General features: G+C 51.2%; 1 protein-coding gene across 1 annotated transcript in view; it reads left to right on the forward strand.

The window, feature by feature from the left end:
- Positions 1-16,130, forward strand: part of dnah2 (dynein, axonemal, heavy chain 2) — a 170,146-nt gene that overhangs the window by 121,080 nt on the left and 32,936 nt on the right. The window contains 13 exon segments of the mRNA XM_034290623.1: positions 1,079-1,297; positions 4,125-4,242; positions 8,598-8,734; positions 9,094-9,231; positions 10,126-10,284; positions 10,650-10,802; positions 10,880-10,971; positions 12,293-12,491; positions 13,549-13,773; positions 13,993-14,097; positions 15,076-15,264; positions 15,460-15,545; positions 15,963-16,093. Of these exon segments, the coding sequence (XP_034146514.1) occupies positions 1,079-1,297; positions 4,125-4,242; positions 8,598-8,734; positions 9,094-9,231; positions 10,126-10,284; positions 10,650-10,802; positions 10,880-10,971; positions 12,293-12,491; positions 13,549-13,773; positions 13,993-14,097; positions 15,076-15,264; positions 15,460-15,545; positions 15,963-16,093 (1,951 nt within the window).

The following is a 16,130-nucleotide window of genomic DNA, read 5'->3' on the forward strand; positions in this document are numbered from 1 at the left end:
TCTGCTTTTCACACCACCCAGAGATGAGTGCGCCAAGATGAAAAATGCTGCATCACATCTGCATACATAATTCAGTGTTCTGCTTCACTCTGCCTGCAGAGGCTTTCCATGTGGCAGACAGAGAGGGGGAGAGGGCTAGGAGGGTATGTATTAATGTATTTTTTTAGGCCGCTCATATGTTTCCAATGTGTTTTCATTAGCAGAATTAAAGCATACGATCAGACATGGTCTTGCGAGCTTCTTCTCTCCCTGCTCCCGCGCTCCACAATTCCCTCTTTTTTTCTCCGTCCAATTTCACGCTGTCCAATTCGCACGTAAAGCTTTGCCTGCTCGCGGCAACCAACTCCCAGGGGTCTCAGGAGAGTTGAAGATCGGGGTATGTCCTCCGAAAAACATCCCGCCAAGTCGTTCTTCCTGTGTTACTGGTCACTCAACCAGGAAGGAATCCAGGACATAAGCCCTCCTCCGGCTAACGACCACCATTGAGCTTGCCAGCGCTGACTCTGCACCAGGAGTCACTAGAGGGTGACATGGCAAGGCCGCACAGTCTGACCATCTGTCCCCTCAACCAGGAAGTTGCTGAGCCATTTTACACCGCTATTCACAGGACTCCTGGGCATCGTCAATATGCTGCCACCAGGATAAGAAGTTGGGTCTTATATCTCGGCACCATTCGGCAAGCTTCTTTTTAACAAGATAACTGGCCTTATGCGTTGTATGGCGAAACACCTTGAATGCCTGGCCCTCAACATCAAAAACATATCAAACACATCGAAAACAGGAACAGAAAAGAAATATTACATAAAGACAAACAGCCAAAGTCAATTACAGACCAGGGGTCTCTTTCCACATTCCTGGGAAGCCTATGGGCCAAACGGGCCCTTTCCACATTCAAAACACACTAACTCCTGCAGAATCGGGATTGGTTCCATGCACTGGAACTAATGCTGCTTGTTATCTCATGCGCCCCATTGTGTCTTGACAGCTCTATGACTGCTCTATGGTGCCTGGGATTTATGTTTGTGTAGTCCGCTCATGAGAGATGAGCGGCCCACCGTCTCACTTCCCGTCCCCCTAGTTGAGAGAGACCATCGAGTCAGAGCTCCGGCAGGCCGGTCTCCAGGTGACGCCATTCACTGTAACCAAGGTCATCCAGCTGTACGAGACCAAGAACTCCCGACACTCCACCATGATAGTGGGCAAGACCGGCAGTGGCAAGACGGTCACCTGGAAGACCCTGCAGAGCACCCTGACCACTATGCAGCGCAAGGGGGAGCCTGGCTTCAACCTAGTCCGGGTAAGTCTGTCTGACCCCTCTGTCTGACCCCTCTGTCTGACCCCTCTGTTTGACCCCTCTGTCTGACCCATCTGTCTGGCTCCTCTGTCTGGCCCCTCTGTCTGGCTCCTCTGTCTGGCCCCTCTGTCTGACCCCTCTGTCTGACCCCTCTGTCTGACCCCTCTGTTTGACCCCTCTGTCTGACCCCTCTGTCTGACCCCTCTGTTTGACCCCGCTGTCTGACCCCTCTGTCTGACCCATCTGTCTGGCTCCTCTGTCTGGCCCCTCTGTCTGACCCCTCTGTCTGACCCCTCTGTCTGACCCCTCTGCCTGTCTCCTCTGTCTGACCCCTCTGTCTGACCCCTCTGCCTGTCTCCTCTGTCTGACCCCTCTGTCTGACCCCTCTGCCTGTCTCCTCTGTCTGGCCCCTCTGTCTGTCTATCTGGCACCTCTGTGTGTCTTTCTCTCCCTCTTTCTGTCTTTCTGTATGTCTCCGTCTGTCAGTATACATGTTTGTCCTTCCTAGCCAACTATTGCCTCTCTTCCCATCTCACAACAAGCACCTCTCCCAGAGGAACCATTCCAACCAATGATCCATAATACAGCCCATTATCAGGCCCCTGGTGTTACTGCTGTGGAATATCTCCCACCTATCAGCATGCTCCGTTAACATCATATACATCTCCTCCCAGTCTCCCCACCTGCCTCCACCGCCGCGTCTCATTGGTCTATTAGCCCCGACTCCACTCAGCCTGGCTCCCCTGGGCTCCTGGGCCCTATCCTGTCTAATTGAGTGTTTCTCATGATCCTTAGGGGGGGCTTTTGGTGGAGTAATCATTTTAAGAGCGATCTAAAAAAAGAGGGAGTTATTGAGGGAGACGGGTGGGTACATGTCTTAAACGGAGCGGACGGGCTGAGTGAAGAGAGGGATTAAGTCACCAAACCAAATAATCTCTTGGAGGGTAGGGAGGAATCTTCTCACACCGTGTCGGGCGCACTTTACACCTCGCTTCTCCCCTTTCTCTCTTCTCTCTGTCTCCCTTCTGCCTTTTCTCCGTCTCTTCTCTCTCACTGTCTCCTCTTTCTTTCCTCCGTCTTTCTTCCCTCGTTCCCGTCCCTCCCTCTCTCGTTCTCCTCTCTATATCTTCCCTGTTCCTGTCTCCCATCTTTACTCTCTGTCCTTCGGTCTGTTTTTCATTAGTACCGAAGTAGCATGCGTTTAGCCAGCGTCATTACAACACCCGCTTGCGTTCAGAGCTCAGAGACAATCCAGTCACACAAAGATGCACTTGACTTCCGAAGAGTACCCTCGCCACTTAAAGACCCCCCCGCCCCCCCCCCCCCACCCGTGCACACACACCGACACACAGACAGTTGTTGACGGCTTGCTGGAAATCACACACAGGGGCGTCTCCACGCTCGACGGAGAACCAGGCAGAGTTAGTCCACAGCCGGCGTTAATTGCCACAGCCCACCGTTGGTTTTCTAGTGACAATATGTGTTTCTAGCGGTGCGTTTAAGTGCCGTGGCTCTGCTGTGTGACGCTGCCCCAGTTGGCAGGACGCGGCGTCGGCCCACTGCCGGGCTCTGAGGCCCCCTTCCACTCTGTCTTCCACTGCTTTGTTCCAGGTTGCTTTTCCTGCCATATGCACCCCCCTCCACGTGGCCCCTCCAGATGTGGTTAAAAATAGGCAAGGAGGTAGGGTGGGAGGGAGGTGGGAGGTAGGTGGGAGGGAGGTGGGAGGAGAGGGAGGGAGGAGATGGAGGGAGGAGATGGAGGGGTGCGTTGTGTTTTCCAAGTTCCCCTTTTTTAATGATGTTCCTGGAGTGTTGTTCTAAGTGTTATTTTGTTCTTTCATGTGTGTGTGTGTGTGTGTGTGTGTGTGCGCGTCGCGGAGTGCGCGCGTATTCGCCGCGATGTGTCCTTGTTCGTGTGCTTCACTCCCGCTGCTGCAGTCGGCTTTATCGAATGGCTCCTCTTGCTTGACCTTCACGGCCCTGCCCCCTTTGCCATCTCTCCCGCTTATCTGCTTGTTTCACACGTCCCCGTCAGTCTATCTCCGGAACATTCTGGCAGCTCCTCCCCCTCCTCCTCATCACACCTTCTCGGTTCTCCGTGGTTTTATTTGTGTCCCCAGTGTGTGGGTCTCCGTGGCAGGCCTCTGTGTGGGCCTCTCTGTGGTTGGTGTAATTCTCTTTGGTTTAGGGCTCCTTGTTCTCCGTGTGGCTCCACCCCATGTCTCCTTCTCTCTGTCTCTCCTCCACCAGACTCTGCCTGCCTTCCACACTTCTTTTCATTTCTGACTCAACACCTTGCTCTTTGCATAGCTATTTTGAGTCTCTATCTGTCTCTCACCATGCCAGCATCACCTCCCCCGTTTCTCATTATCTCCCCCCCCCCCCTCCCGGTCTCTCTCGCTCTCGCGCTCTCTCTCTCTCTTTTTTTCTCTCTCTCTGCATCTTTGTGTCTTTTCCTCTACCCCCCCCCCATGTGTCTTAATTTACCTCCTTGCGTGGTGTACATTCAGTACCCAGTCCTGTGGACGTCAAACAGCCATGCTTCCTCATTCTCTGTAATCACACAATACATGCGTGTTTGCTGTCTTTGTTTCTGTCCATCTCTCTCTCTCCTTTGTCGTGCCGTAATCCCCACCCCCTCCCTCCTGGGCCCCTTTTAAGACAAATCCGAAATGACAACCATTTCCCTAAAAATTACTCTCGAAATGAGCGCGCCTGGATGGAGGGACGGGTGTCATTTGAGACGCGCGCGCTTTCACCGGCTGGCCCTTTGCCCGTTGATCTGTGACCCGTTTGTGTGTGTGTGTGTGTGTGTGTGACCTTTGTGCAGGAGTGCCCCCTGAACCCCAAGGCGGTGAGCCTGGGTGAGCTGTACGGAGAATACGAGCTGTCCACCAACGAGTGGACCGACGGGGTGCTGTCCTCCCTCGTGAGATCCGCCTGCGCAGGTACTTGACCCACTGTAGTGACACAGGCCTCAACGGTCATTTCAGACCCCCTCAGCTGCGACTGACCCGGCCCGGGCCAATGGGATCACTAGAGAGACGGCCCGGGAGCTCTAGCCCTGCCCATCTGTGGCCTAATGCAAAGGCTCACAGTGTTTGGCGTGTTTCTAACCTGGGGTCTGACAGAGGGGCTTTCTATTAGAGTTGACCGGAGACGTTCAATTGGAGAGCCTCAAGTGGAAAGTCCCAGCGGGCTTTCTATCCTTCTCTGTGATTGGTTGATCAATAAATATAAGTGACATCCACCCAGCAGTTATTGTCCAGGCCTGCATCAGGCCTTGACTAGAGAGTAAGGGTGAAAATCCAACAGTCTGATTTGAAGAGCTCTGGAGCATTGGGTTTTAGTGGGGGGATCGTAAAAGCAATCACGCCGTAAAACAGTGCAACACCCACGAATGTGACAGATGGAGAGTCGGCAGCCACTTCTACCAGCTTGTGAGAGACAATAAAGAGAGTGGGGAGAGAAGACAGGGAGAGGTTCGGACTGAGATGTCATGTGGAATTGGAAGTGAAGTGTCTGTCCTTACATGTCTGCCCTTCATACCCCCGGCAATCTGAGTCCACAGAGAGACACATGGAGACAGGAGGGCTTTTCTCTCTTAGCTGTAACCTGCCCATCCGACCCCCCCCCCCCCCCGGCTGAATGGACTCCTTTCCTCCCTCTAACGCCTTCAATCTCATCCCTTCCTCTCTTCATGCCTTCACATCGTCCTTCAACAGTCATTATAGAGAGACTCTGGATGTTACATCTTTCTTCCCCCATTCACATCCTCTCTCCTCTCTCACTCTCACTGGGTGTGCTGCTCACTGAAGATACATGAGAGAGCAGGCACTGAAGGCCAAACCCCAGGCATCCTTCAACAGACAGGAACTCTCTCACACTCACACACACACACACACACACACATACACCCAGAGGGAAAGGTGTTTGTCCATTGGCCTTGTTTTTGTGTTCTTTAATCCCATCCACGTGAGTCGACCATTCTTTCATCTGTTCACCATGGGACTTGTGTTTCCATGCTTGCACTGTCTACGAGCCAAATGCCCCCCCCCCCCCTCGGTTGAACGTTATCAGTGTGTGTCTTTTCTCTTCACTATTGTCACCACATGTTTTAATAGGATTAAATGACACACTGTGTTCTCCGTGTGTTTCAACGCGTCCTTGCCAAACCCGATCTTCTCCCCCTGTTGCTCCGGCCACACTCGCTTCTCCTGCTGTGAACATCGGACCGGGCCAACACTGGCTGGCACGCCGTTCCTGCCCAAACAATCCTCTCTACCCCAATTTCTCTCTCTCCTTCTCCAATCTCTCTAGTCCTTTGTCTCTCTGTGTTTCTCTGCACACCGATGAAGAAAGACCTTGGGAGGCTCCACTCGTAAGTGAATGTTGAGCTGTGTCGCTCGCTCATTTCAATTTAATGGGGCTTTACTTGGCCTGGGGAACTCCCTCAGCACGCGCCACAGGGTCACACACCTATCTGAAGTTGTTGCACTTCTTTGAAAAATAATATTTTTCTTCTGAGCTAACATGGAGTTTAACATGGAGATAACATGGGTAAGTTAACATTTGATATGGAGTTTTGGGACTTTGGTATCGCAAAAACATATTGGAAAATACAATACAATACAGATTTATAGGAAATTGCCATTTACTGCTATTGTCTATAAAATACATTGTAAAAAGCAAATGTAACGTGTTGTTCAAAAATTTTATAAAATTTTTGCAGTCCATAGCAACTTTTACAGAGTTTTATAGAAATGGTATTTAATCTACCTTTTAATAAAGAGTGAAGGGTGTATTTTAGCAACACACTAATCCTTTTTTAAGGGACACTACAGACGTTAGCTCTTAGCATTTATGTTTGTAGTCACTGATCAGAAAAAGTCTTCATGCCTGAAACGGTTGTGGAACGGAAGGTTTCGTGACTTCTCTCTTTTCCCGGAAACTTCAGCTGTTTAAACTGCCAACCCTGTATGTTGTGGAATACATGAAAGCCTTGTATGATTTACACAGTCAAAACAGATGACCAGAAACACACATGAAATCCATAACACAGCGTGATGACGTCACTTTGCCTCGCTGTCTTGCTTCTTCTCCCCTCATATCAATGTCACTCTCTTCCTCTACCTCCCCAATACCCCCCTCGTCCTGTGCTAGGTAGCCTTTAGCCAACACCCCGGGTGCCCCTCCATCTTTACAGGAGTTCTCCATCAGTCCCCATAAGTCTCTGTCTCGAGTTCTCCCCCCGTCCCCCCTCTTCCAGTATGTGCTGTGTCCTCTGCTGGAAGTTGAGACAGTTCAGATGTCGGCTGTGACCCCCCCCCACCGCCAATCAATCAGTCAGCGAATCAATCATCCGCTGTCCGCTGTGTCTCCCGCCTTCTTTCATTTCCACCTCCCATTCGTGCGTCCCTACGATCTTCTTTTCAGGGGCCACCCATCGCCTTTGGCCGTACGACGCCCTCAGCTCTCACACTTGTGTTGCCGTCTCCACCCTCTCTTTCCAATCTATCTGTCTTTATGTCAGGATGTGCCATTCACTCCTCCCATCTGCTGTCGGTCCCTGACTGTTTGTTCATGTTGTTTACGCGGTCCCCCTCCTCTGTCCTCCCCTCCCCTGTCCTGTCCTCCCTTGTCCTGTCCTCCCCTGTCCTGTCCAGGTGCATGTCCATCATCCCTGAGTGTGTGTGTGACAGGGTTGACGGCTGTGGCGTGTGGTTAACCTGCTATGTTTGTATCTGCCTGTCTCTCTGCCGTATGGGAGTGGGCTGATCCAGATGTGTGCCGTGGTCTGGGGTCAGGGGGTTTGGGAAATGGGAGACATATGGATATGTGAAGAATGGAAAGAGGTTAGAAGCACTGTGATGATAGAGTTTGTGTGTGTTCTGCTTTTAACCCTGCACCCTCTCTACCCCTTTGTACCCCTCTGTGCCCCTCTGTACCCCCTCTACCCCTCGGTACCCCTCTTTACACTTCTCTAACCCCTCTACCCCTCTGTACCCCCTCTACCCCTCGGTAACCCTCTCTACACTTCTCTAACCCCTCTACTACTCTGTACCCCTCTGTACCCCCTCTACCCCTCTGTACCCCTCTCTACACTTCTCTACCCCCTTTACCACTCTGTACCTCTCTGTACCCCTCTCTACACTTCTCTACCCCCTCTACCACTCTGTACCCCTCTGTACCCCCTCTACCCCTCTGTACCCCTCTCTACACTTCTCTACCCCCTCTACCACTCTGTACCCCTCTGTACCCCCTCTACCCCTCTGTACCCCTCTCTACACTTCTCTACCCCCTCTACCACTCTGTACCCCTCTGTACCCCTCTACCTCTCTGTACCCCTCTCTACACTTCTCTACCCCCTCTACCATCTGTACCCCTCTGTACCCCCTCTACCTCTCTGTACCCCTCTCTACACTTCTCTACCCCCTCTACCACTCTGTACCCCTCTGTACCCCCTCTACCTCTCTGTACCCCTCTCTACACTTCTCTACCCCCTCTACCACTCTGTACCCCTCTGTACCCCTCTCTACACTTCTCTACCCCCTTTCCCACTCTGTACCTCTCTGTACCCCTCTCTACACTTCTCTACCACTCTGTACCCCTCTGTACCCACTCTACCCCTCTCTAAAATTCTCTACCCCCTCTACCACTCTGTACCCCTCTGTACCCCCTCTACCCCTCTCTACACTTCTCTAACCCCTCTACCACTCTGTACCCCTCTGTACCCCCTCTACCCCTCTGTACCCCTCTCTACACTTCTCTAACCCCTCTACCACTCTGTACCCCTCTGTACCCCCTCTACCTCTCTGTACCCCTCTCTACACTTCTCTTACCCCTCTACCACTCTGTGCCGCTCTGTACCCCCCTACCCCTCTGTACCCCTCTCTACACTTCTCTAACCCCTCTACCACTCTGTACCTCTCTGTACCCCTCTCTACACTTCTCTACCCCCTTTACCACTCTGTACCTCTCTGTACCCCTCTCTACACTTCTCTACCCCCTCTACCACTCTGTACCCCTCTGTACCCCTTCTACCCCTCTCTACAATTCTCTACCCCCTCTACCACTCTGTACCCCTCTGTACCCCCTCTACCCCTCTCTACACTTCTCTAACCCCTCTACCACTCTGTACCCCCTCTACCTCTCTGTACCCCTCTCTACACTTCTCTTACCCCTCTACCACTCTGTGCCGCTCTGTACCCCCCTACCCCTCTGTACCCCTCTCTACACTTCTCTAACCCCTCTACCACTCTGTACCGCTCTGTACCCCCTCCCTCTCTGCCCATGAGTCCAGATGAGAAGCCAGATGAGAAATGGATTGTGTTTGATGGTCCGGTGGACACTCTTTGGATCGAGAGCATGAACTCTGTCATGGACGACAACAAGGTGCTCACACTCATCAACGGAGAGAGAATTTCCCTGCCAGAACAGGTAGGAGACTCCATCCATCGATCCATCAGTCAAATGTCATTTCTAAAGCCCTTTTTAAATCACTGGTTGTCTTAGTGCTTTTACAGCATATGCATATATTATTGTAGCCTTGTAGCTCACTTGGCTGCGCTTGAGGTCTGTGTTTGATTTCCACTGAGGGCCAGTATGAAAAAAGTCCGAAAATTTATGCACTCGCTGCTGTAGGTCACTGTTAGTGTCTGCTAAAGTATTTGAACTGCCACCTACACTACAGCTTAGTATCTCATCAGCAGAGACATGTTATCAGCATTTATCACCATGGTATACCCATCAATCATAAATTATGTTGTGTGTGTGTGTGTATGTGTGTGTGTGCGTAGGTGTCTCTGTTGTTTGAGTGTGAGGACCTGGCCCAGGCGTCCCCAGCCACGGTGTCTCGCTGTGGGATGGTTTACAACGACTACTGTGACCTGGGCTGGAAGCCCTACGTCCAGTCCTGGATGGACAAACGACAGAAGGTAACGCCACTGGCCTAGGATTAGTGTTGGCCAAGTAGCAGGCTGGCTTATCAGCAGGTCAGCCTGCAGAGTTCCTCTGGTTATTAACCCCCCATGTTCTCTCTTTTTCTTCTTTCAATGGCCCTGTTTCCTCACTCTGTTTCTCATGCTCCCCCCTCTACATCCCTGTCTCACCTGTCTCACCCCTCTCCTCTACATCCCTGTCTCACCTGTCTCACCCCTCTCCTCTACATCCCTGTCTCACCTGTCTCACCCCTCTCCTCTACATCCCTGTCTCACCTGTCTCTCCTCTCTCCTCTACATCCCTGTCTCTCCTCTCTCCTCTACATCCCTGTCTCACCTGTCTCACCCCTCTCCTCTACATCCCTGTCTCACCTGTCTCACCCCTCTCCTCTACATCCCTGTCTCACCTGTCTCTCCTCTCTCCTCTACATCCCTGTCTCACCCCTCTCCTCTACATCCCTGTCTCACCTGTCTCTCCTCTCTCCTCTACACCTCTGTCTCTCCTCTCTCCTCTACATCCCTGTCTCTCCTCTCTCCTCTACACCTCTGTCTCTCCTCTCTCCTCTACACCTCTGTCTCTCCTCTCTCCTCTACACCTCTGTCTCTCCTCTCTCCTCTACATCCCTGTCTCTCCTCTCTCCTCTACACCTCTGTCTCTCCTCTCTCCTCTACACCTCTGTCTCTCCTCTCTCCTCTACACCTCTGTCTCTCTCTCCTCTACATCCCTGTCTCTCCTCTCTCCTCTACACCTCTGTCTCTCCTCTCTCCTCTACACCTCTGTCTCTCCTCTCTCCTCTACACCTCTGTCTCTCTCTCCTCTACATCCCTGTCTCTCCTCTCTCCTCTACACCTGTCTCTCCTCTCTCCTCTACACCTCTGTCTCCCCCCCAGGTTGAAGTTGACTATCTGAAGAGGCTCTTTGATAAGTACACAGAGATGACCATTGCATTTCGTAGGAGAAGCTGTAAGGAGCTGGTGGCCATAACCGAACTCAACGGAGTCACCTCCCTCTGCCGTCTCTATGACTCCCTGGCCACACCCGACAACGGGGTACATACCATGGCAACCAACAGCCAGTCCGTCAACACTGAAGATTGTGTAGCTGACAATTTGTCTTCATTATCATATGTTGCATACTTTCTGTTGATGGTGACATCTCTACCGGTCCTCCTCTCACTCTCCCACCCCCACAGCCCCTTTGAATCCGCTTCTGTTTTGTCAAAAGTAGCACACGTTCAAAAACAACATGCTACTTGTCGTGTAATCAGGAAGATGTCTTGCAACACCCACTCGTCTAATTGTTTTTCATCACTTTGCGAATGCAGTTTGCGACCCACCTCTGTAAAGGTGGAACGAGGAGACACGTTTCACAGAAGTGCATGTGCACTCTATCGCCCTCTCCTCCCTCCCTACAGATGACCCCCTCTGACCCAGACCATTACGGTCGCATGGTTGAGCTGTGGTTCATCTTCAGTCTCATCTGGTCCATCTGTGCCTCGGTGGACGAGGACGGTCGTAAGAAGATGGACAACTTCCTCCGAGAGATGGAGGGCACCTTCCCCAACAAGGTGGGGCGCGGACACACACTGTATTCATTCGCACATTTTATACTGACTCACCAACCTCTTGTATTTGTCCCTTCAAGGACACTATCTATGAGTACTATGTAGACACAAAGAACAAGACGTGGGCCCCTTTTGAAGACAAGCTGCAAAAGGGCTGGCGCTACCCTGCCAAGTAAGTGTGCGTGTGGGTGTGTGTTTGTGGTCTTGTTCCCAGAATACATTTTGCCGGGAGAGTTGTGCTGGGAGAGTGTTTGTAAAATGCAACTCCTTCAAGCACTAAGCTCTTTATCTAGACCTTCTAAAACGTCCAAATTAATTACACATTTCTGATGTTATGTTGACTTGTTCTGAAATGTTTTTCTTCGGGGCAAAGTATTGTTGTTGCTCAGTAACAGACTGATATTCATGCAAAGAAGCTGCCAAGGGAACAGATTCACTGATAACACATTTCTCTACTGAGTATGGTACTCCTGAATTCATACTTGGTTCAAAAAATGCCTCCTTGGTACTGATCTTGTGCACGTTCTGTTTGTGACCCCATTTTCAGTGGGTTTTTATTGGGATCAGTGTAAACAGACAAGATCAGGTCAAGGTCAGGATGAGAACGGCAGATGCTTTTATCGACTTGTCCGTGTCCTTTGACCCTGTCAACCATTTCATCCTAATTAACAGACTCAGCAGCCTGGGGTTTTCAGAGGACTGTCCACCCGGGTTTGAAAACAATCTCTCTGACTGTGAACATTGTGTCAAACCTGAGGGCCTGCTGTCTAAACCTGGGCTTGTATCTCTGACAACTCCTCCTGGTTTGATTCTTGGGCTGACCGTATTCTCGGTGTATGTTAATAATGTTTCTCTTCCAGCTGGTAACATTATTTATGTGGTGGCGTGTCGCGTTGTCCTGTCGTCTTATTATGATACGCGTTTGGTCCGAGTCTTTATTGATAATGAGAATTGTTCCTAAACTGACTTTGGTAGTTAACTGATAGTGAAATGTCTGATAATCCATAAATAAAAGGGTGCGTGATGGAGGCGGGTGTATACTGGGCTTACCTTGCTCACAGCATAGACGGACAGATTACAGACCTCCTGGAATGTCTGTGTAGAACAAAGACTGCTGGTTGGAGACTGCTCTGTTTCAGATGTAATGAGCAGCCTGGCAGTGACAGAGAAGCTGCTTGAAATGTAATGTCATTTTATGAACAGTTGAAGAATTTAACAACCTGTGTTTTCCGGAGATATAGGGGTATTTTCAAGTCAAGTCAAAGCCACTTTTATTGTGTTGTTCATCTACTGCTGTCTTTAATATAGCCTTTATGTGCCTTCTCTTAATATTCCTTGGTTTCCCTCTGCCCCGTCTCCCATATCTTATCCCCCATCTGTGTTCCTCTGTCCCTCCCCACTGCATCCCCTTCCATCTCTCCCCCCACTGCATCTCCTTCCACCCCCCCGTCTTCCACCCGTCTTCTGCTCTCCAACCCCCCCCCACCCTGCAGTGCTCCGTTCTATAAGATCATGGTTCCCACAGTAGACACAGTGCGTTATAACTTCCTGGTTCGGACCCTGGTGACGGGTCAGTACCCGGTGTTGATGACCGGCCCGGTGGGCACAGGGAAGACCTCGGTGGCACAGAGCGTGCTGCAGTCTCTGGACCCATCCAAGTGGGCTGTCCTCACCATTAACATGTCCTCACAGGTAGAACACACAACCTTCACACAACGCAAACCTCCCATCATCCTTATAGTAACCAATAAGTAACTTCACCAACTGTAACCTTCCTAGCTGTTTCACAGTCTCACTCTTCATAACGTTCTCCCACCAAACAGGAGCCTCATACCAACCTTTCATTAGCCTACCTGTTTGCTTACTAACCTGTTTGCTTCATGTTCATGATTTCTTTCTCTAGCTTTCTTTTGTTCCATTTAAGTTCACGTTGTGTGATTGGTCATGTGTCACCTGTCTTTGTCCCGGGGTAACACCACCACTCTTCCCCCTCTGCCTTCAGTTTTCTGAAGTGAAACCTTGTACTTTGTGTGTGTTTGACTGTCGAGACGCGTTCTTCACTGTGCCATGTGACAGAGGTCTACTGTGTCCTTAAGGCTGAGGGGTTTCCATGTTGGGGATTGGATGGGTAAGGTTAGGGACAGTAAGAGTTTTAATGGGAATACATTTTGGTCCCAAAAAACCCCTCACAATTATAGTACAACAAGTGTGTGTGTGTGTGTGTGTTCTCGCTAGACCAGGTTGAATGGCTTCCATCTCAGGGTGATGGTTTAGTACCCGGCTGACACTCACTCACAAGGCCCCACAATTAGCATAGTCATGAAAATTGGGCTGCTCCACCCGCCATCCCTGACACACACACACACACACCTGAACAGTCATTACGCTACAGGGACCTGCTGGATGATGGAAATAGTTCTAACAGCAGCACATCATCATCATCATCCATCACGTCCAACCATCATCATTAACATCACCTGGATAACTTAGAGCGGAGGGGGGAAAGAAAACCCAGAGAGAGAGAGAGGGAGAGAGGGAGGGAGACAGGGAGGGAGACAGGGAGGGAGACAGGGAGGGAGACAGGGAGGGAGACAGGGAGGGAGACAGGGAGGGAGGGAGGTCTCATCAACCCCTCTCCGACTCACTCAGTCTTCTGTTGTCCCCTTTTCACTAATGTCCCCCTCATTATATACGCCTCTCTTTGCTCGGCCTGATACCTCTCTGTCCATAACTACCGCCCCCCCCCCAGACCACGTCGGACAACGTTCAGTCTGTCATCGAGAGTCGCGTGGAGAAGAGGACCAAGGGCGTGTACGTTCCCGCGGGGGGGAAGCGCATGCTGGCCTTCCTGGACGACCTCAACATGCCGGCCAACGATCAGTTTGGCTCCCAGCCGCCCCTGGAGCTTCTCCGGCTGTGGGCGGACTACGGCTTCTGGTACGACCGGCAGAAGCAGACCCCCAAATGCATCAAGGTGAGGACCGTGTTTTCCGCCAAACGCCCTCCGAGCCACTCCGGCGTGTCCGTTCAAAACCCCCCCCACCCCCCGGGGACCTGGGGAGACGCCAGTGTGTTTGTGTTAATGGCGCTCTGCGTGTTCCCAGGCGTGCTGTGTAATGTGTGTACGTGTGTGCGCTGCGTTAGTGAATTACCCCGCTGTTTGTGTGTGTGTGTGTGTGTGTGTGTTGTGTAGGACATGTTTCTGCTGGCTTCTATGGGGCCTCCTGGTGGGGGGCGGACTCACATCTCGGGCCGCTTGCAGAGCCGCTTCAACCTCATCAACATGACCTTCCCTGCTGTGAGTCACTCATTCAGTCTCCACTCAAACATTGTGCCACTGCTCAGTGCGGGCCCCCGGCTTGCCCCTCCTCCTTCCTCATCGCTCTCTCTCTCATCTCTGTCTTCCTCAGTCTTGTCTGTGTTCCAGGTCAGTCATTGTATTTCCTCTCCGCTGTCTGCCATTTTCTCCTCCATAATGTCTCTCTGCCTGCGTATTTATATTCAGTGTGCTTTAATGGCTAAAGGACAAGGTCAGTGTTCATTGTGGCTAAGGTCCCCACTGGGGTAGTTAGTTGTATCTCAGTACTCCCCAGCTACTAAAGGTTTTCAGATGACAGGATGTCTTTTCCTTCACTTTCCTTCACTATGATCACATTGTGGTGGATAATGTGGGGTTTTGTAAATGTCATGACCCCTAGTTCTCCCAGTACCTCACACCTGCGCTAAGATTAGGGTCCGTCGTTTTAAAAAGGCCCCCCTTGAAAAAGAGATGTCAATGAGACCCCATCTAGTTATATAAAGGTACAAATTATGTCTGCTTCTCTGTCTTCTGTCCTTCTGATGGTGTCTTTCTGACTGTCTGTGCCTCTTCTGGTCTGAAACTAGATTTGCTCTGATTGTCTGGATGGTGATAATGAGAAACACCATGATATAACACTGAACCCTAATTTGCACGACAGGAAAGATGTGTTTTTCTTTTATTTTCCTGCTCTCCCCCATCCTTTCCTCTGCTCCCTCCTCATCGCTCTTGTTTCTTTATCATTATAATAAGTGCTCTTCTTCTGATTTCTTCCCTGATCTGTTTTACTTTCCCCTTCTTTTTCCACCCAAACCCTCTGTCTTTCGTACGTTCATTGAACACGTCCTTCTTCAGTCTTTTCCTTCACTCTTTCTTGTCCTCTCTCCTCCCACTCAGTCCTCCCTTGCCCTCTCTTCTCCATTCTATCTCTTTTTTATTTATCTCTCTCTCTCTATCTCCCCCCCCCCTCCCCCCCAGGAGTCTCAGATCAAGCGTATCTATGGTACAATGATTAACCAGAAGCTGCAGGAGTTTGCGGAGGAGGTGAAGCCTATCGGGTCGGTTCTAACCCAGGCCACCCTGGAGCTCTACCACGCTACCACCGCCCGCTTCCTGCCCACGCCAGCCAAGATCCACTACCTGTTCAACCTCAGGGACATCTCCAGGGTGGGTGGGCACACACAGTACCGGCGAACACACCTGAACGCCTAACGAGGCCCGTAACGTTCTGAGGAGGCCTGGCGCGTTGCCCGCACCCTCCCTGACTCATGTTCATGTAGCGGCCCTCAACCAGGGCGTTGTGATACTGTCTGTGGACGGTGATGCGTGTTCGGATTCGTCACTAAACCCCTCCGTCTCCAGGTGTTTCAGGGGTTACTGCGAGCCCACCGAGACTTCCACGACACCAAGCAGAGCATCACCAGGCTCTGGATCCACGAGTGCTTCAGGTACTGACCTCCGCTCCCCCCAGGGATTCTAGTCAGTACCCAGCAAACACCCATTCATTGACGCTTTGGCCGTTGTAGCTGACGCTCTGATCAGGAGCGATTTACAGCAGCTATTACAGTTAACGGTCTTGCCCGCAGGCAGAAACACCCATTTTCCACCCTGCCGGACCAGGGATTCAATCGTGATCTTTCTGTTCCGGGTCGGATGCTCTAACCTGCGGGCTCATGCTGCCCCTCGATTACCATCATACATCTCAATGAGCCAGCTTATTTTATCGCATTGGACTGAGTCGTTGTCTGCATCCTAAATGTCACACTGTGGCCTGTTTAGTGAACTTCTTTTGACCGTAGCCCATTAGGGAATAGGGTGCCGTCTGCGGTAAGCCTTTGATTCTCCGGCGTCTCTCTGTGTCGCAGGGTGTTTTCTGACCGTCTGGTGGACCACAGTGACAAAGAGGTCTTCGTGGGACTACTGGCTGACAAACTAGGCTCCCTGTTTGAACTGACCTACCACAGCATCTGCCCTAACAAACAACCACCCATATTCGGTATAGTCACACACACACGCACACACGCACACAGGCA

Source organism: Esox lucius, chromosome 24 (genome assembly GCF_011004845.1).
Source record: "Esox lucius isolate fEsoLuc1 chromosome 24, fEsoLuc1.pri, whole genome shotgun sequence".
In the NCBI taxonomy this organism is placed as follows: domain Eukaryota; kingdom Metazoa; phylum Chordata; class Actinopteri; order Esociformes; family Esocidae; genus Esox; species Esox lucius.